The 19,967-nt window shown below is 38.5% G+C and overlaps 1 protein-coding gene across 3 annotated transcripts in view; it reads left to right on the top strand.

The window, feature by feature from the left end:
- HPSE (heparanase) overlaps positions 1–19,838 on the top strand; it is a 53,017-nt gene extending 33,179 nt beyond the window's left edge. The window contains exons 4-12 of one of the 3 annotated variants that reach the window (XM_055587505.1): positions 3,230–3,403; positions 5,740–5,908; positions 6,350–6,397; positions 6,881–6,974; positions 7,411–7,517; positions 9,035–9,149; positions 12,362–12,480; positions 13,683–13,829; positions 19,216–19,838. In XM_055587505.1, the coding sequence (XP_055443480.1) occupies positions 3,230–3,403; positions 5,740–5,908; positions 6,350–6,397; positions 6,881–6,974; positions 7,411–7,517; positions 9,035–9,149; positions 12,362–12,480; positions 13,683–13,829; positions 19,216–19,375 (1,133 nt within the window). In that variant the 3' untranslated portion in view covers positions 19,376–19,838. The remainder of the gene's footprint in view (positions 1–3,229; positions 3,404–5,739; positions 5,909–6,349; positions 6,398–6,880; positions 6,975–7,410; positions 7,518–9,034; positions 9,150–12,361; positions 12,481–13,682; positions 13,830–19,215) is intronic. The other 2 variants (XM_055587506.1, XM_055587507.1) reach the window with 2 other exon arrangements.
- Positions 19,839–19,967: the final 129 nt, after the last annotated feature.

Genomic DNA, 19,967 nt, shown 5'->3' with positions numbered 1-19,967 from the left:
AAAGTGTGGCATCTTGCCTGACCAGGGATGGAACCTGTTTCTCCTGCATTGGCAGGCAGATTCTTAACCAATGGAGCAGCAGAGAAGTCCTGCCGTTTTATTGGTCAAGAGTGGATTTGAACTCTGTAAGATACAGCCTTTATCCTAGGAGATGTTACTGCTATAGAATTTGAAGCTACTTAAAGTGTATTTGGAAAAATGAGGAGATAGAGGAAGAGTAAGGTATGAACTGAATAAATACTCGAAAATGTAAACATTCTAGGTTTCTTGAAAATTCTATAAGCTTTGTTGTGGTTCTAGGGGATAACAGTGCTTTACATCTATAAGAGTTTTCTGTGGTTTACAAAGGGTTTTCCCATGTGCTATTTCAACTTGGTTCTGTGAGGTAGATGGATGATGGTACTAGTTCCAGGTCTGTAGATCAGTGCCTGAGGCTCATGCAGGATGAAGGGTCATCGCTGATGATTCAGTCTGTAAGTGGGACGGTAAGGCCCAAACCCAGATATCTGATTCTTGATTGAGGACACGTTCTCAACTTGATTTGCTATAGATGTGTAGAATACAGCTGTGACCATGCCAGTCAGAGGGCCTTTATAACAGGCTCTAGTAATATGGCACTATCACCAAATAGCTCTGTGATATTGGGCAAAGCTCTTTATTTCTTTGGGTGTCAGTTTCCTCATAGAAAAATGAGGATGGGACCAACTCATTGTAGGAATAAGTATCTAAGAAGCTCATAGATGTTGCCACACTTGGGGAGGACTCCATAAAGGCCATAAAGGCCCACGCTGTCCTCCACTGCAGCCCTAAGAGCCCAGGAAGAAGCTGCAAGACTCAGAGAGCTTTTCAGCCCCCGATGTCTGTAAGTCCTTGATGATAGGCAGTAGTTTTGTGGAAGTGGGTGACAGAGCAAATGTCAGAAACACCAAAAATAGCTTGCTAGTGTCATTACTGCTCCTCAGCTATTATGGGCAGTATTAAATCTATGGTTTTGCTGCTATGGAAACCCAAGTAGTTCAGGCTGAAGACTCAGAAACAAAACCAAGACAAAACCTCTTTTAAGGAGAAAGGGGGTAAATTTGCCAGATACAGATTTTTTTAAAACTAGGGGAGGGACTTCCCTGGTAGTCCAATGGTTAAGAGTCCAAGCTCCCAATATAGGGGTATAGGTTCAATCCCTAGTCAGGGAACCCACAGGACATGGCCAGAAAAGATAGAAATTTTAAAAAAGGAAAATGAACTAAAGGAGTGAATTTCTGTTTAATAGATAATAAATATACATTAAGATCACCAGATTTTTGCAGGTACTAACGATTTAAAGATGATACTCAAAAATTGTTGCCAGGCTTCCCTGGTGGATTAATGATAAAGAATCTGCCTGCCAAGGTGGGAGACGCGGAATTCAATCCCTGGTCTGGGAAGATTCCACATGCCACAGGGCAACTAAGTCCACGTGCACCAACTGCTGAGTCAGTTCTCTACAGCCCGAGCTCCACAACAAGAGAAGGTACCACAGTGAGAAGCCAGTTCACCACAGCTAGAGAGTGGCCACCACTGTCCTCAGCTAGAGAACAGCCCGCGCAGCAACAAAGACCCAGCACAGCCAAAAAAAAAAAAAAACAAAAAACAAATAAGTAAATAAAATAAATACACGGTTGCCATTCTCAGAAAGAGGTTAGAGGCTAGCTAATGGTTTAAAAACTGAGTTCAAAAGTTCCAAAGCTTTAATAATCCCTTAGTGACTCCGTAATTTTTTTTTCACATCACATCTAGCCCAAAAGAAATGCCTAGAAGTTTTCAATTAAACTGTTAGGTCCGAACAACCTAATAGTAATAGTTTTCATCATGTCCAACAGATGTTGATGTGTTCCCTTGCAAATTTAAAAGATCCTGCAGTACCCTTGTAAGTCGAGTTGCCTGGTTAAATTTTAATTTCAAATAAACAATCATTTCTTTACTGCAGGTTTTTCTCAAATATTGTATTTCAGTTAGTTCAGTTCAGTTCAGTTCAGTCGCTCAGTCGTGTCCGACTCTTTGCGACCCCATGAACCGCAGCACACCAGGCCTCCCTGTCCATCACCAACTCCCGGAGTTCACTCAGACTCACGTCCATCGAGTCAGTGATGCCATCCAGCCATCTCATCCTCTGTCGTCCCCTTCTCCTCCTGCCCCCAATCCCTCCCAGCATCAGAGTCTTTTCCAATGCGTCAACTCTTCGCATGAGGTGGCCAAAGTACTGGAGTTTCAGCTTCAGCATCATTCCCTCCAAAGAAATCCCAGGGCTGATCTCCTTCAGAATGCACTGGTTGGATCTCCTTGCAGTCCAGGGACTCTCAAGAGTCTTCTCCAACACCACAGTTCAAAAGCATCAATTCTTCGGTGCTCAGCTTTCTGACATACACTAAAAACTATTCATTACTTATCTGAGGTTCAAATTTAACTGATGTCAGATGTCCTGTATATTTATCTTCTAAACTGTCCCAGTAAATTCACTCCTCAGGGTGCCTTAAGGCCAAAGGAAAAGTGGACAAAAGAGGCTGAGGTGGTTAGAGAGCATCACCGACTCAATGGACATGAATCTGTGCAAACTCCAGGAGATAGTGGAGGACAGATGAGCCTGGCACGCTGCACTTCATGGGGTCACAAAGAGTCAGACATGACTTAGCGACTGAACAACAATGAAAGGCTACCTTGGCACTGAGTTTGGAAACCACGTCCCTAGAGCCCTAAACCAGTTTTTTAAATGTAAAATTCCATTTGTTAATATTTTGGATTAATACATTATATACATGATTTTTTCAAATAATGTTTTAAAAAGCTAATCAAAATTACCAAGTTATTTTGTGACTGAGTTTGTGAGTGGAGATTTTTAGGTTATGAGGAGTGGGATCTGTATTGACTAATGAAAAGTCTGGCCTGTGCGTGCTGAGCACAGAGTTTCCCCAGTTCAGCTGAGATCACTTGAGCAAAACCCAAGTGTCAGACCAAAGCCTCTGGTACCTTCCATGGACTTGATTCAGCAGCTAAAACAAACAAAGTCACATTGGCTTTTTTTTTTAGTCCAATTTTTTTGGACTCTTATTCATAATTAAAGCACTCATTAGGACTAGAATTCCTTCCATTTAACTACAGAAATAGTAATTCATTACGAGGAGCAAATCTGGAAGCCTTCATCACTTTGACATTCAGGTGCCGACCTAACCATGAAATGGCAACATTTTTCTTTTAGAACACTCAGTGGATATGCTGTACACTTTTGCCAATTGCTCAGGACTGAACTTGATCTTTGGTCTAAATGCATTACTACGAACCACAGATATGCACTGGGACAGCTCCAATGCTCAGTTACTCCTGGACTACTGCTCTTCCAAGAATTATAACATTTCTTGGGAACTAGGCAACGGTAAGTGCCTCCCACCTCCAGAAACATTTCAATAATTAGGAGATTCCCCTTTGGCATTATTTGTCCCTATTTATGACCTTTTTAATAATAGTAAATATGACTCTTGTCTTGGAGTATTTGTATAAATGCTCAATGGTGTAAGTTTGGAATTGTGGCAGAAAACTCCTTACGTAGCCCAGATGTTATTGCTCATCCCAGTTTACATTTGAGCACTTCCACAGATCCCTTGCCTGAGGGAGCAAGAGATTGTAAGAGATGAGGGTTCAATCCCTGGGTTGGGAATATCCCCTGGAGGAGGAAATGACAACCCACTCCAGTATTCTTGCCTGGAGAATCCTATGCACAGAGCAGCCTGGCAGGCTACAGTCCATGGGGTCACAAAGAGTTGGACACGACTGAAGAAACTTAGCATGCACGCACAGCTCACTGATTCCTTTGAGATCTTTAGGGTCACTTGGCAGGTCGCTTGGCAGGTTGGACTCAAGTAGTTTGCTTCTACCTTTCCATCCCTTCCTCTGTTCTCCGCTTGTTATTTAATCTTGGCAACCCCATCCTGACATTCATCATAGGTTCACACTAGAAGTTCCAGGACAGACTCCCCTCTGGGTCAAGCTCTTGAGTGTCTCCTTCTTCATTCTTTTTTTGCAAGGAACTTATAAATTCTAATTAAAGTGGGTCTTCTCTGGTGGCTAAGATGGTAAAGAATTCTGCCTGCAATGCAGGAGGCCCGGGTTCAATATCTGGGTGGGGAAGATCCTCTGGAGAAGGAAATAGCAACTCACTCTAATATACTTGCCTGGAGAATTCCATGGACAGAGGAGCTTGGCGGGTACAATCCATGGGGTTGCAGAGTCAGACACAACTGAGTGACTGACGCTTTCACTTTCAAAGTGCTAATTAGCCACATTCATTGAAGCATTTGCAGTGCTTTGTCTATACATCAGCTAATGGAACTGAACAGAAAATGGAAAGTGAGATGGTGAATACAGTTTTGACCTTCATTTCATAGATGACCAAAGAGGCACAAAAAACATTAGCTAAATATATAGCTGTGTGCATACATCTGTGCTTAGTTGCTCAATCATATCCAATTCTTTGTGACCCCATGGACTGTAGCCCACCAGGCTCCTCTGTCCATGGGATTCTCCAGACAAGAATACTGGAGTGGGTTGCCATTTCCACCTCAAGGGGATCTTCTCAACCCGGGGATTGAACCCATGTCTCCTGTCTCCTACATTGTAGGCAGATTCTTTACTTATAATGCTAGGCAATTATGAATTAGAGAAAGCTTAGAGGAGTTAGGATTTGAACCCAGGCAGTCTGGCTCTAGAACGAGGTCATTGCTCTCTTGAGACTTCTGTTCTGGAGGTAAGGAGCCAGACCTATCAGAAAGCAAGCAAAGAAGTGATACATATCTATAGTGGCATGTGTTATGATAAAGTCTAGCCACAGATTTTGGGGCTCGGTGGCTAAGGATAACTAATAAGGTGAAGCACTGAGGCAGAATGGAAGGATAGAGGCAACCATACCCAGGCTTCCTGCAGCAACTATGCGAACCATCCTTACCTGTCTCTGTACATCCCTGCCTCCCAACTTTTCTACCCTACCCATCCCCAAGTCCTTCTGCTCTTCAGGGCAAGATAAAACAGCGATGTCATCATGTGTCCCTCTTCCTTGGGCTCCATTTTGCAAAGAGAAGGTCTAGTTTTCAGGGTAAAGGAGAAGAGTAAAGTAATTTGGGAAGCAGATTAGACATTTCCCGTGCCTTCCTCCCATCTCTTCAGTTTTGTTACTTCCAGATTCACTTCATATATAATTTGCCCTTATAATTCTCAATAAGACTTTTTTTTAAGAATTTATCTTAATTTTTATCTGCTATTAAGATAACTTTTGACATTATAGAGGCAATATGGAGCTTCAAAAGATTCTAATTAGTGAAGATGACACATGCGTTTGGCATTTCACAGATAAACAATATAAGCTCAATAAGACTTTTAATTACATTGTAGAAATGGGTTTTTAAATGCCTTTTCCTAGCACAATCTTTTTAAAAGTAAATTAGGCTATTAAATACTGGATACAGACTATTTCCTGAATATCCATTGGCTTAATATACCCATCATTAATTTCCAACTGTTTTATTACCCCCTCATACTTCAGTTGTATAACTTAAATTTTTGTTTTCTTGTAATATCTTCTTTATAACTAGGTACTTTACCTTTTCGACTTTGGATTCTAAGTTTTTGTAATGTGAAAAATGCTCTGTTGCTTTTATGTTGGCTTCTAAATAGAAAAAAATTCTAGGTGAGCATTTATTTTGAGAATTGCTCTTTCAGAACCTAACAGTTTCCAGAGGAAGGCTGGTATTTTCATCAATGGACGGCAGTTAGGAGAAGATTTTATTGAGTTTCATAAACTTCTAGGAAAATCTGCTTTCAAAAATGCAAAACTCTATGGTCCTGATATTGGCCAGCCTAGAAGAAACACTGTTAAGATGCTGAAGAGGTAAGAGCTAGAGGATGCAGAACCACTTTTCTTAAAAATGTTTTTCTTTGGTGAAGGATCCTCAGTAAACCACCTGTTATTAAATAATCTTTGGACTTCCCTGGTGGTCCAGTGGTTAAGATTCTGTGCTTCCATTTCAGGGGGGCCAGGGTTTGGTCCCTGGCCAGGGAAGTTCTACGTGCCACATGGTACAGCCAATAAATAAGTAAGCCAATTGTTGCCTGACTAGGTGGTTTACCAAAAGAGCAAACACTGACTGGCTCAAAATATCAAAGATTTTGGGGCAAATGGCACCTGTGATTAAAAATTTGTATTAGAATTGGGAAGTTTGTGTTGCTTTATCCTAAAGTAGTAACCAGCCCATTTCTAGGGAAAATAACTTGTGTGCATATATTATCCATATAAGGATTAAGTGATAATACAATAGATTTTTTTTTCTAGTTTCCTAAAGGCTGGGGGAGAAGTGATTGATTCAGTTACATGGCATCAGTAAGTATGTCTCCTACTGTTATTAATAATAAAGTACAGCTAGCTTTACTTATGACCTAGTTTTCAAAACAATGTTTTCATTAAGTGCTAATTGACTTTATAGTGTCTAAAGCAGCATTGTACTAGGATTTTAATATTAATAAAGCAAAGATTTTAACTAATTTCAAGTAACATGGTGGTTTCTACAAGATCAAAGCACACTTTCATTTAAGTCATGGAACAGATCAGTGGCTAAAATGAATATACTTGCCAATGAAAGGATAACCCACAATACCTACACTTGTGACTATGTTTTCTCAAGACAGAGTAACTGGTCTCCTCCCATCTTATTCTCTCCTTAGTAGAACCTCTGTCTTTTTTTTTTTTTTTTTTTAATAGCACAAGGGTGGGAAGAAGTAGAAAGGAGGACAAAGGTTGCTAGTTAACTTAAAAGCAGAAAGTAAAGTTTGGTATTTCTTCCTGAATATTTTCTGAATAATTCAGCTACTATGTGAATGGGCGAATTGCTACCAAAGAAGATTTCCTAAACCCTGATATACTGGACACTTTTATTTCATCTGTGCAAAAAATTTTCCAGGTAATAGTCTTTTTTTTCTCCTCTCTTTTTAATGTAAAACCAAAGTACTTTGTAGTCTAGCTAGTCCTAAATTCTGTGGGTGTATAAGTTTACATGTTTTTCCAGTTTTAGAGAACAGGCACTAGGTCTTACTTACCTTCAGTTCCTTCCTCTTGGGTCTTACCCATGTATATTGATTCGAAATTAAAAATACTTCCCACAGCCGTTCGGTAGAATAAACTCTCATAGTCTGTAAGAATGGGGTTATTTGCATTCCTTCCACACCTAGTATTCCAATAAACGTTAATTGCCCAAAACCTAAATGACTGTGAACATATTTTGTAACTGTATTGGATGATGGGTCTTGGGAACGCAAGGTTTTGAATGTGGAGTAATCTTCAGCATCATATTTGGTCCTCTCACTTGCAATTACAAAGGAGACTTTTCTGTTCCGTAGATTGTTGAGAAGATCAGACCCCACAAGAAGGTTTGGTTAGGAGAGACCAGTTCTGCATTTGGGGGTGGAGCGCCCTTCCTGTCCAACACCTTTGCCGCTGGCTTTATGTGAGTCTGCACCTGTCTCAGGGGCCAGAGAGTACTCTCCTGTTCTATTCAGCGGAAATAACTCATCAGCCAAAAATCAAGGACGGTTTCTATGGCTGAACTCCAAAATTCATGCCAGATTTTGCAATAAAATGATTTACTAACTTAGTTGGACATCTTTAACGCATGCCCCCAGATTAATCATTGTATGAATGAACTGCTTTAGAAGTTTTGTTCCTTAATTATGGCCCATAACTATATGAAGCATTCCTTTCTCTAAAGAAGTACATGGTAAAAGAGTGTATCAAGAGCCTTGACCCTGAGAAGGATACTGAGTACCTATAGCTCTTTTCATAGATTCTCAAGACTGTTTAGAGCCTGGAAGTAGAAGGTCACACCCGAGGGGCTGCCAATGAATTTAAAGATTTACTAAATCACCGCCTTGTCCAACCTCCACAAACCTGATTGCTTGAAAACCAACTTGTTTCCTTACATTCTATTACTCGGTTAACACTCTTAACCTAACGTTCTGTATCCTCACTGAGCTTTATTCTCTTTCCTCTCCTACCCTCATTCTTAGAAGCCCTGAATAAAGCACACATCTTTATCCATCTTTATCCTTATGTAGGGGCATGAGGAATAGAAAAAAGAGTGGAGGTGTTTGTTTTGCCACTAAATAAAGATGGAGGGGAGTTCCCTGGTGGTCCTGTGGTTAGGACTTTGCCTTCCAATGCAGGGGGTGTGGGTTCGATCAACTGGTTGGGGACCGCATGTCTCTAGATCAAAAACCAATCACCAGTCCAGGTTCGATGCATGAGACAGGGTGCTCAGGGCTGGTGCACTGGGATGACCCAGAGGGATGGGATGGGGAGGGATGTGGGAGGGGGATTCAGGATGGGGAACACATGTACACCCATGGCTCATTCATGTCAATGTATGGCAAAAACCACTACAATATTGTAAAGTAATTAGCCTCCAATTAAAATTAAATTAAATTTAAAAAAAAAAAAAAACATAAAACAGAAGCAATACTGTAACAAATTCAATAACGACTTTAAAAATGGTCCACATTAAAAAAAAAAAAAGATGGAGGAAAGAGGTGTCCATGGAAGCTTATTATTTTGCATTTCACTGACCACCAGCAACCTTTACTTCATCCTCAACATGGGGATGGAGGTGGAGAGGTGGTGGGTGGGAGGGTGAGCATGGATCCAACAGGATGGAGAATGATTGTCCATGTTGTCTAATTGTCTCTAGTTGTGGGCATCTATGGCTTTGTAGATGTTGTCCTACCCTGATAGGGACTCCTATGGCATATTAATAGTCTTCAAGAATTTGTTATCATGCAGAAGTGTGAGAGCACATGAAGAAAAGGATAGTCTCTATTTCATCAGAATGTCTCATTCATGACTAATACCACTTTTCTGGTTTTCTGTCAACTCTTCCCACACAGAGGAATAAATCAGAATAGTGTAGAGGTAAAATTGAGTTATTTTGTTTTCCAAATCTGAAGAAAGTTTGGCCTCACTCTGTTCCAGGTGGCTGGATAAATTGGGCCTGTCGGCCAGGATGGGCATAGAAGTGGTGATGAGGCAAGTGTTGTTTGGAGCTGGGAACTACCACCTAGTGGATGGAAACTTTGAACCTTTGCCTGTAAGTGACCATTATTTTCCTATTATTGTGAATCGTTTAAAGTCTACTGAGGTCCCCCATTTTAAGCTTTTATGAGGAGTCAATTCTCTCATTAAATTCAGTGCTCTTAGTAAGTAGCCAAACCATGGAAAGGTGGACTGGAAGAAATCTTAGAAGAAACCCATTGTAACATTTTTGTGTCTCAAGAAATTGAGACCCAGAAATAATGATTTTAACGTGAGTCATTGGGGCCATGGCATGAGATTTTTTTTAAAAAGAGGGGTAATTTGAAATTTAATGACTTCAATTTTACATGATAACAAACTTGAATCAACTATTTTTCAAAGTAAACCAAAGTTGAAATTGCCATTAGTATCCAAAGTTTCAAAATGTTTTTTATGTCATGAAATCATCATTTATTTAACTTTTAGATAAGCTAGTACCATGTATTTGTTCAAAAATATCACCCTAAGATTTGCTATTTTGTTAATAATCTTCAAGATATTTATGAATAAAGTCTCGTTTGCACCCTATCTCCAACGACGTCTGGTGCTAAATCAGGGACTGTAGCCTTTCATATAAAAACCACCTTGAAGATATATATATGAATAGCATAGATATAGCTCTGAGAAGTATGACCTTGATTTTTGTTGTCTAAAATAGCATTTGAGAATATCTGTTTTCTAAGAATAATTCCTACTGGAATTATTTGAACATGGTAGGAAAGCTAAGAAGGTCTGCAAAAAGCACATGCCAAATATAAGCTAGACTTTTGGGGTTTATAAATATCCCCCTAAAATTGCTTTTAATCTATAGTGGTCCAAGCTCATGGAGCACACTGTTCATAATAAAATTTTTAGCAAAATGTCTTTCTACAAAATGGAATCTCTTCCCCAAGTCATTTATAAAATGAGTTAAACCAAGTATGCTCATTTCATTGAACAAATATCCAAAATCTACTACTGGCCATTTCTTAAATGGACCTTGAACAAGGAAGAGAAGTAAATAATTTCTTCACAATGTGCTCTAAGTACAATATCTAGAAATTAGCTACCTTACCCTGTCACTCTTTATAAATAATGCCAGCTATTTATAATGTTATCTAAAGCTTCAAACACAGACTTTTGACTTCAGAATTCTTTGTATATATGTTAAATATATGTCTTCCTCAAGGTTTACAAGTCAGCTAGAAAAACTTGAAAGAGTAAATGGTACCATTGACATCTGCAGGATCCTAGGGAATCAGCCTTAAACCTATTGTACATGTCTGTTTTCTTATTCAATTTGCATAACAGTCCTGGAAGATGGCAACACAGGTGTCTTAGATTCACTTTTCTATGTACTAATTTTTAATTAGAGGATAATTTCTTTATAATGTGCTGGTTTCTGCTGTACAACAATGCAAATAAATCATAATTTTATATATGTGTGTGTATATATATATATATCTCCACTCTCTTTTGAGCCTCCCTCTCTCCTCCCATCCCACCCCTCTTGGTCATCACAAGATGCCAGGCTGGACTCCCCATTTTTCAAATGTTGTTGTTCAGTCGCTAGGTTATTTTCTGTTCTTTGTGACCCCATGAACTGCAGCACGCCAGGCCTCCCTATCCCTCACTATCTCCTGGAGTTTGCTCAAACTCGTGTCCATTGAGTCTGTGATGCCGTCCAACCATCTCATCCTCTGTCGTCCCTTTCTCCTCCTGCCCTCAATCTTTCCCAGCATCACAATCTTTTCTAATGAGTCGGCTCTTTGCATCAGGTGGCCAAAGTACTGAAGTTTCAGCTTCGGCATCAGTCCTTCCAATGAATATTCAGGGTGGATTTGCTTTTTCATTTTTCACACAGGGATGTTCAAATTAAGGGATGCTTGTAGGATTTGCTAGAGGTAACACTGTCTTGTTGTTATTCTAAAGAATCCTATACAAGTCCTGGCTCTGAACCTGCTTGCTTTCTATCCACCCACCCACCGCCCCTCACAGAACAGTGCTAAAGTTATGTCTCTTTTGAAAGCATTTAATTGATTCTTCTCTGTAAAATCTTAAGTCTCCAGTGTAAAATCTTAAGCAGAGAAACAAAAGCTGTTTGCCTATTAAGTCTGCTTTATCTCAGTTCAAGGGCTTCCCTGTGGCTCAGCTGGTAAAGAATCTGCCTGCAATGTGGGAAACCTGGGAGGAAGGGTTGATGTATATATATGTAGTGAATTAAAAAATAACTTTCTTATTATGAAAAATTTCAAAGTAAAGGGAAAAATATATGAAGCCCTAATCTTATTTAATCCATAATCCTACCTATCCCTCACCTCCTACTTACTGGATTACTTCTAAGCAAACCTCAGGTATATCATTTTATCTGTAAGTATTTCAGTATGTTTCTCCTTTGGAAAAACATAACACAATATAATTATCACACTTTAAAATATTGACAATAACTTCTCAGTATCATTAAATATTTAGTCAGTGTTTCACATTTTCCTTACTGTCTCAACTGTCTTTAACAGTTGGTTTATTCACATCAGAATCCAAACAAGGTCCATATATTGCATATATTATGTCTGTTTTTTAAGCATTTATTAGATCTCTTAAGCCTGTTAATCTTTAACTTCTCCCTCCCTCTCTTTTTTTTTTGTCTCTTGGAATTGATTAATTAAACAAACCAGGTAATTTGTTCTATAATGTTTTCCACCTTCTGCATTTTACTAAGGTTTCAGAGGCAGTTGTTTTCATCTGTTCAACAGATAGAAGTTTTTATCTTTCAAACTTGGCTCTGTATGTGTATGTGAGTGTATGTGTACCTAAAATTTTTGCTTTGAGATTTTTCTCTTCTTAGTTTCAGTTTGTCTTTCCTGATAGAATAATACTAAAATATTAATTTTAGCTACAAAGGCTATCCACGGTTTCCTATTTCAGCTTTGAGTTTTGAATTATTGGATGACAGACAACACAGAATATTTAACCTGCCTCTGAGCAATCAGTTATATTCTTGAGATCTATCTCCTAGCAGACATAGCCCTCTGAATCATGGAAATATAGTCCTCTGGTGATGAACAGCAGCAAACACGATGCTGCCCTCAGATTCACGGTGGCCACACAGACCAAAAGATGAATCCTTTTTAAATACCTCTAGGATAACAATCACACTGTTTGTAGGATAGCTATTTGCTTGACACTGTTTTTGTTAAAAAGTAAGTAAAGATCTATTTTGTCCCTCCCCTCTCCAATCACTCCAACTAGGATTATTGGCTCTCTCTTCTGTTCAAGAAACTGGTGGGCAACAAAGTGTTAATGGCAAGTGTGAAAGGTCCAGACAGAAGCAAACTTCGAGTATATCTTCATTGCACAAACACCAACCAGTAAGTGTGTAACACACCCTTTACCAATCAACAAGTTTTAATAAGTAAACACACAACTTCCTACTCTAACACCCTGCTGTCTTCTATCTATACAGTGGATCTAAGGTGTCTCATTGTTCTTTATTTCTTTTCATTCTCATAGTAATAGGGTGCCAGAGTCTAGCTTAAAAAAAAAAAAAAGGTTAAATGTAGGCATTTACAGTCCAGCAAAGATTTGTACAATGATATAACGTAATACATAATAAAAATATATTCTGAATTTAAATAAAGAATAGTACAAATGTAAGCACATAAAACAGATTGCATATGCATGATTAATCAACTGAATGACTATGGATGAATATAAATATGAATTCATATGAGTGAATAATTATGTGACTATACTTATCATTTTGAATCATATCTGATTAATTTAATAAAGAAGAAAAATTAAAAGGTGACTGATAACAGCTCTCATGTTTTCAGAAGTTTTAACCCAGTTTCTGGGATTGAGAGGCCATAGAGATTTTTATAGTACAGTACTCTGGCTTTAGGTAGCAAAAAATATTCCAAAGTTTGAGATTTTTCTCTTCTTAGTTTCAGTTTGTCTTTCCTAATAGAATAATACTAAAATATTAGTTTTAGCTACAAAGGCTATCCACGGTTTCCTATTTCACTGAGTGGGAATTCTGTTTCTGGTGAGTGGCCCCATTAGAAATGGTGGGAAATGATTTAGGTGGATAAACTCTGTAAAATGTCCGTAGATTTAACTTTCTTATTTGTGTTGGTCTTTTCATAAGGTTAGAAAAAGTCTTGGTTTATATGGTTTGTAATATGAATTCATATGAGCCCACAAAATTTCCCTTTTACCATTTAACTTTCCTAAGTTTGAACATGTATGAGCTGACTGACTTCCTCACAAGTCAGTCTGGCAAAGCAGCAAAGATCGTAAAGTTTTGAAGTCCAGAAAACGGTTGTGTAAAGAGCAATATTTTTATCATGTTTTCAAAACAGGACCACATCAGCAGTCTGATATTATCATAACTGGAAGATGCAAAGAGGGTGCAGCATCACTATAAATACGAAATACAAAAAAAATAAATAAATAAATAAATAAATAAATACGAAATACATTTAGTATTATCCGTGATTATACTGTAACCAACTACTTAATTGCTTAAATTAAATAAACACTTTTATTGAGTTCATGTATTTGCTTTTAGCCCAAGGTATAAAGAAGGAGATTTAACTCTCTATGCCTTAAACCTCCATAATGTCACCAAGCACTTGGAGTTACCACATCACTTATTTAACAAGCAAGTGGATAAATACCTCATAAAACCTTCAGGACCCGATGGCTTACTTTCTAAGTGAGTAATTTTCTTGGTTCATTTCAAACTTTCACCCGAAGTGAATTTTATTGGTATTTGTCAGAATACTGGGTGTTGACAGGGAGCAAAAGAAAAAAATCAACTATTCCAAGTTCTAACAATTCTTAATATTCAGGAAGTTATATGTGAATACACACTAATACAGGTGTAATTCATTTGGTGAATCAAAGTAGAAGGATGGGAAGACAAATGGCAGCTATCTTACAGAAATGTTTTCATTTCAAAACAACCTGATGTATATCAGGATCCACTCAATCCATTGAGATTATTTGCTCCAAAAAAATAATCCTTGGTAATACAGTCACTAAAGCAAAAATACCTGTATGTAATTGCTATATAAAGGCATAGAAGTTGGTATAAATTATCATGTGTCATGGATGTGATTCTCTTACAATATCAGAATAGTTTTTTATTCGTTAAAGTGAAGAAAAAGAGTGGTCAGAAATGTGCCTTTTAGGTGAATTATTTAAAGTTTGTTCTTAAACATTTTACTTTTAAAAGCCCATGATTGAATATGTCTTTAAAAGCTTATAGGCAACAGAATACCCAAGGGACTTCCCCAGTGGTCCAATGGTTAGCACTCCATGCTCCCATCGCAGGGCGCCTGGGTTTAATTCCCAGTCAGGCAACTAGATCCTATATGCTGCAACTATGAGTTTGCATGCAGAACAAAGACTGAAGATCCTGCATGTGCAAATAAGGCACAGCCAAATAAATAAATACTTTTATAAAACCAGAATACCCAAGATTTCTGTCCACTGTGTGTTGGAAGGAGCTCTTTTCTTCATGGCTGTTCTCACACCATGTGTGTGTGCTCAGTTGCTCAGTTGTGTCTGACTCTTTGCCACTCCATGGGCTCTGGCCCACCAAGATCTTCTGTCCATGGGATTATCTTGGCAAGAGTACTGGAGTGGGTTGCCAGTTCCTCTTCTAGTGGATCTCCCATCTCTGCAAATGCTCTACGAGTGATGTTTTCAGTGACAGCATCAGAACCTGAAAAAGTGCCATACACATGCTTTCTCCAAAGTCCTATCCGCATAGACAAACATTATTAACTGAGTACCATTCCATGATTTTTTTTTCCTGTCCTTTATTTTACTATATATAACTGTAATCATACAACTTCTAATAGGAGAAATTGAAGGAGAACCCACAAGTTTTCCCAAGTATCTTTCCATTTATAGTCTTTGTAGACATTTTAATGGGCTGCACGTTTTATAAAATACCATGGCTTGCTTACTCATTTTCCTACTGTTTCCTCCCATACTTTTTTCCCCCTGTTATACATAATGTATATTTGAATAACAGATACTTCTCTCTTTGGGGATTTTGACACTTTTTAAAGTTCTTAGCATATTTGTGTCTGAGGCCGAGGAGGGAAAAACTTCTCTGAAGTAGCTGAATAATAGTTGTCGAGTTAGATGTATCTTAAGAGGGACTTCACCGGTGGTCCAGTGGTTGAGACTCTGTGCTCCCAATGCAGGTGTCACAGGATCGATCCCTGGTTGGGGAACTAAGATCCTGAGTGGCCAGCACAAAGCAAAGTCTTCGAGATCATTTTCGTCTAGCCTTAGATGGGTATCTAGGGGCGTCCAGCCCTGTTTGTTTCCTCTCTGTTGGATCTCACAGCCTCTGCTGGTGACTGCTCTGTGGCAAAGAGAAGGTGCCTTTGGGTCTTTCATCTGCTGCTCTTAGTTCTATTCTCTGGAGCAGAGGATGGAATCTGCACTTCATGCCTGCGGACAAGCGGGTTTAGAGGATTTTTTTTTTCTCTTTCTGGTAGGGGAGAGTAGCATACACTCTGTGTTCATTTTTATTTCCAATTAGGTGTCAATGTTGTAAAAATTGACACGTATTAAAATATCTGGATTTCTAGCTTTCCTTTGAAAATAGGTGCTCTGGCAACTCTGGGGTATTTTCCCAATTCGATGGAGCTGAACTGGGATTATTCACTTTAGACAACTCATCCAGCTCTCTGTTCCCCTTAGTCCCTATGTGACCCTGCTGTCATAGGCCTGTCCTACTGCTGGTACATGTCACTTCCTTGACCCCGAGGGCATTTGAGTTTGCTACTCTTAATCTGAAAGGAAAGCTAGAAATCCAGATATTTTAATACTTGTCAATTTTTTTTACAACATTGACACCTAATTGGAAATAAAAATGAACACAGAGTGTATGCTACTCTCCCCTACCAGAAAGAGAAAAAAAAAAAAAATCCTCTAAACCCACTTGTCCACAGGCATGAAGTGCAGATTCCATCCTCTGCTCCAGAGAATAGAACTAAAGGCCCAAAGGCACCTTCTCTTGCCACAGGAGAGCCAACCAGTCCATTCTGAAGGAGATCAGCCCTGGGATTTCTTTGGAAGGAATGATGCTAAAGCTGAAACTCCAGTACTTTGGCCACCTCATGTGAAGAGTTGACTCATTGGAAAAGACTCTGATGCTGGGAGGGATTGGGGGCAGGAGGAGAAGGGGACGACAGAGGATGAGATGGCTGGGTGGCATCACTGACTCAGTGGACATGAATTTGGGTGGACTCCAGGAGTTGGTGATGGACAGGGAGGCCTGGCGTGCTGCGATTCATGGGGTCGCAAAGAGTCGGACACGACTGAGCGACTGATCTGATCTGATCTGATCTGATCTCTCCAGGCTCAATATGCCAGTTTTTTCAGTGATTCTTCTCTATGCTTTTTTACCAGACCCTGTTGCATTCTGAGCATATATTTCATGCTTTATACTTGGAAAACTGGTGAAATTGTGGACATTGTTGTATTACTCTAAGTTCTTTTTGATGACTATATATCACTTATATTTTTCTCTCTTTAAAATGTTGCAAAAGTATCCCAGCTATGTTTAATGAATGCACAGTTTGCACATATGCTCATGCTAACGACCTCAGGGGGTTAAATAATGATTACCTTTAAAAAGTTAGTTTTCACTTAAATAACTTGTATAGTGCCCATAGAAGGTCCTGTATCATAAGCATTTAATAAATATTTGAACTGAATATACGTTAACAAAAAGCAGTATTTTATAGTTATCTCAGATGAATTTTGCCCACCTTCTCCAATTCTACCAAATCTGTTGCTCTCTAATTCCTTCCAGCTCTATTTGGTCTGAAACTTGACAAGCATATCTTCTATTTCTTGTCACCATATTACTAACTTAGAAATAGGAAATAAGATACTACCTTCAAATAAAACCCTACCCTTATTGGCCAGCCCAATGAGGAAATATTCCACATGCTTTAAGCTTACACTCAGTATACAATTAACACCCTTTAGCTATATTCATAGCTGATTAAACAGTGTAGACAGGTAGATTAGATATTATCTTGCCCATGTTTCATCATCTTAACCCAGAGCAGCATTAATTTACAGTGATTAGACTTACTTTTAAACACTGTGACCTCTCCCAAAGACTTTCTGAAACTTTTTTTGCACCCCGTCACAGTCCTCAATCTCTTGCGGAAGAGCTCTAACTATCACCGTTTAGAGATGTTGTCGAGACCTATTTTTGTTTGCGGTTTCCTGATGGTGGTTGTGGCGTTTCCTCCTCCACCCCTTGCAGGAAGTGCTGTGATATAGGTGCTGGGACAAAGCTCGGGTTCATGTGAGCTGAGTGTAAGTGCAGTGCAGGCTTGTTAGCCTTCAGCACAGTTATGGTTATCTTATTACATCTTTAGGTACAGAGCCCACAACTGGGCATTTAAGCAAGGAATAATGGAAACTAATTTCTCTGCTGACTGATACTTAGTAGGGATAGAGTGTGAGAGCTCTTTAAAAATGAAAACTTTGTAACAATGCTAAACTGGAAACAAGTGTCTAACACTAGACAATTCAGTAAATAAACTAATATGCTCGTACAATGGAATCTTGTGCAGTCATTAAAATGATGCAGTGGGTGAATGTTTAATGGTGTGAGCAAGCAAATGTTAGGATATGTTAAGGGGAAAAGAATCAAGTTTTAAGAGACTATATACTGTATGCTCATTTTTGTCCATATGAAAATACGTACGTTCATACATACATAAAAAAGAGATGACGAAATATACATCAAAATCTTAAAAATGGTCATGAGATAGTTTGCTTCTGTTATATTTATTTATCTGCATAATAAGGATGATGATAGATAATACTTTTACATGCTTACTATGTACAAGGCACTGTTATAAGTGTTCTACATATAATATATGTATTACATGTATGACATAAACTCTGGCATTAATCTAAATTTTCAACAGTATAAAACTTGTTCTTTATAAAAATTTCATAACATAAAAACCATTTATGAAAAAGATAAAAGAGATAAAAATATCATTTAGAATTATGGAAGTAACTATCAATAAAACTAAAAGTAGACTAAAGCGTTTCTTCCTAAGCTCTTACTTATATAAGATTTGTTGCCCTAAGAATATATTTCTATGTTTAGTTGCTTTAGTCGTGTCTGACTTTTTGTGACCTCATAGATTGTAGCTCACCAGGCCCCACTGTGCATGGGGATTCTCCAGGCAAGAACACTGGAGTGGATTGCCATGCCCTCCTCCAGGGGATCTTCCCAACCCAGGGATGGAACATTGCATCCCTGGGTTGCAATTTCCCACATTGCAGGCAGATTCTTTATCATTTGAGCCACCAGGAAAGCCCAAGAGTATATTAATTTGATTTCAATAATAATAAATATACATAACACTTGTCCTTGATTTTTTCTATTTTTGACTCAGTTTTTAATTTAAATTTTAATAGTGAGATGCAAAGAAAACATAATTATTTTTTTAAATCCATGGTTTAGCTAAAGAAAATCATTTTTCTTCACCACAGCAATATATACTCTACCAAAGTAGCTTAACAGCTTAAGAAAATGAATACATACCTCCTGGGAGAAGGAGAGTAAGAGGGTTTACGGACATAGTTACAAGTGGGAAATCGACGGTCATTTTGTATGTTAAATTCATGCAACTCATATTCCATCCTATATATTTGCTTCATATCTAAATGTTTACAATTACTTACCATTCCCCCAAAAATGCCACAAATCCAGAAGTATGTCATCTTCATCCTTTTTACACCTCCGTCATCTTGCCTAGTATGGACTGTATGTGCTTCATTTTCTGTAAGGGGCCGGATAGTAAATATTTGGTGGCTTTGCAGACCATATGGTTTCTGTCACAACTGTTCAGCTCTACCAGTGTAGCTTAAAGGTCCTCTTGGTCAAATACCTACCTGACATAGTGTTCAAATACAAGTTACATAATATAAACTGCCACAGAAAAAAAATTGGGGCCTTAAAAAGTTCTCAGGACTTTTATAGAGTAGATGGAAGAAGTACAGCTTGGCTAACCTGGACGCATCTTTCCCCTTTGCAGATCTGTCCAGCTCAATGACCAAATTCTGAAGATGGTGGATGAACAAACCCTGCCAGCTTTGACAGAAAAACCTCTCCACCCAGGAAGTTCACTGGGCATGCCACCTTTCTCATACGGATTTTTTGTGATAAGAAATGCCAAAGTTGCTGCTTGTATCTGAAAATGAAAGACATGTACTAGCCTGGAGAATGAATTTTTGAGTGTATTGATAAGAGGAAAGCAAAATTCAAACTATCGGAAGGCGAGCAGATGTATTACAGACCCAACGGGTGGGCGATTTCGAGTCCCTAGGAGACTCTCAGTATGAGATTTAGCACAGAATTTTGTTCTAAGTGGACCCCTGCTAATAATAAGCCAATGCCAAACACCATGGTTATATTTTTGCATGTAGTATTTTAAGGTTATTAAAAATGTACATAATATAATACAGCCAGGAGGCAAGTATGTGAAGGATATATTATTAGTTTCAAGAAAGTATTTAGTTGTTTTTATTTAAAATAAAACAGTTGCTAGAAAACTGTCAGATTCTTCCCTCATATGCTATCTCTACAGGCTGCTATAGAAAAAGTTTACTATCACAAGCTCCAAATCGTCTATGAAAGAGAGACAATCTCTTTGCATCTTAACAGAGAGCTGGGTTCAGTTGCTGTTTCTCTTCTCTCTATTCTGTTTGTCTTTGTCAGTAATACCATGTGAGAAGACAGATGGCTAGATATGATAGCATTTAAAAAAAAAGATTAATGACAATTCAG

This window comes from Bubalus kerabau, chromosome 7 (genome assembly GCF_029407905.1).
Source record: "Bubalus kerabau isolate K-KA32 ecotype Philippines breed swamp buffalo chromosome 7, PCC_UOA_SB_1v2, whole genome shotgun sequence".
Lineage (NCBI taxonomy): Eukaryota > Metazoa > Chordata > Mammalia > Artiodactyla > Bovidae > Bubalus > Bubalus kerabau.
Note: the sequence above shows the minus strand (reverse complement) of the source record. Positions and strands in the feature narration are given on the sequence as shown.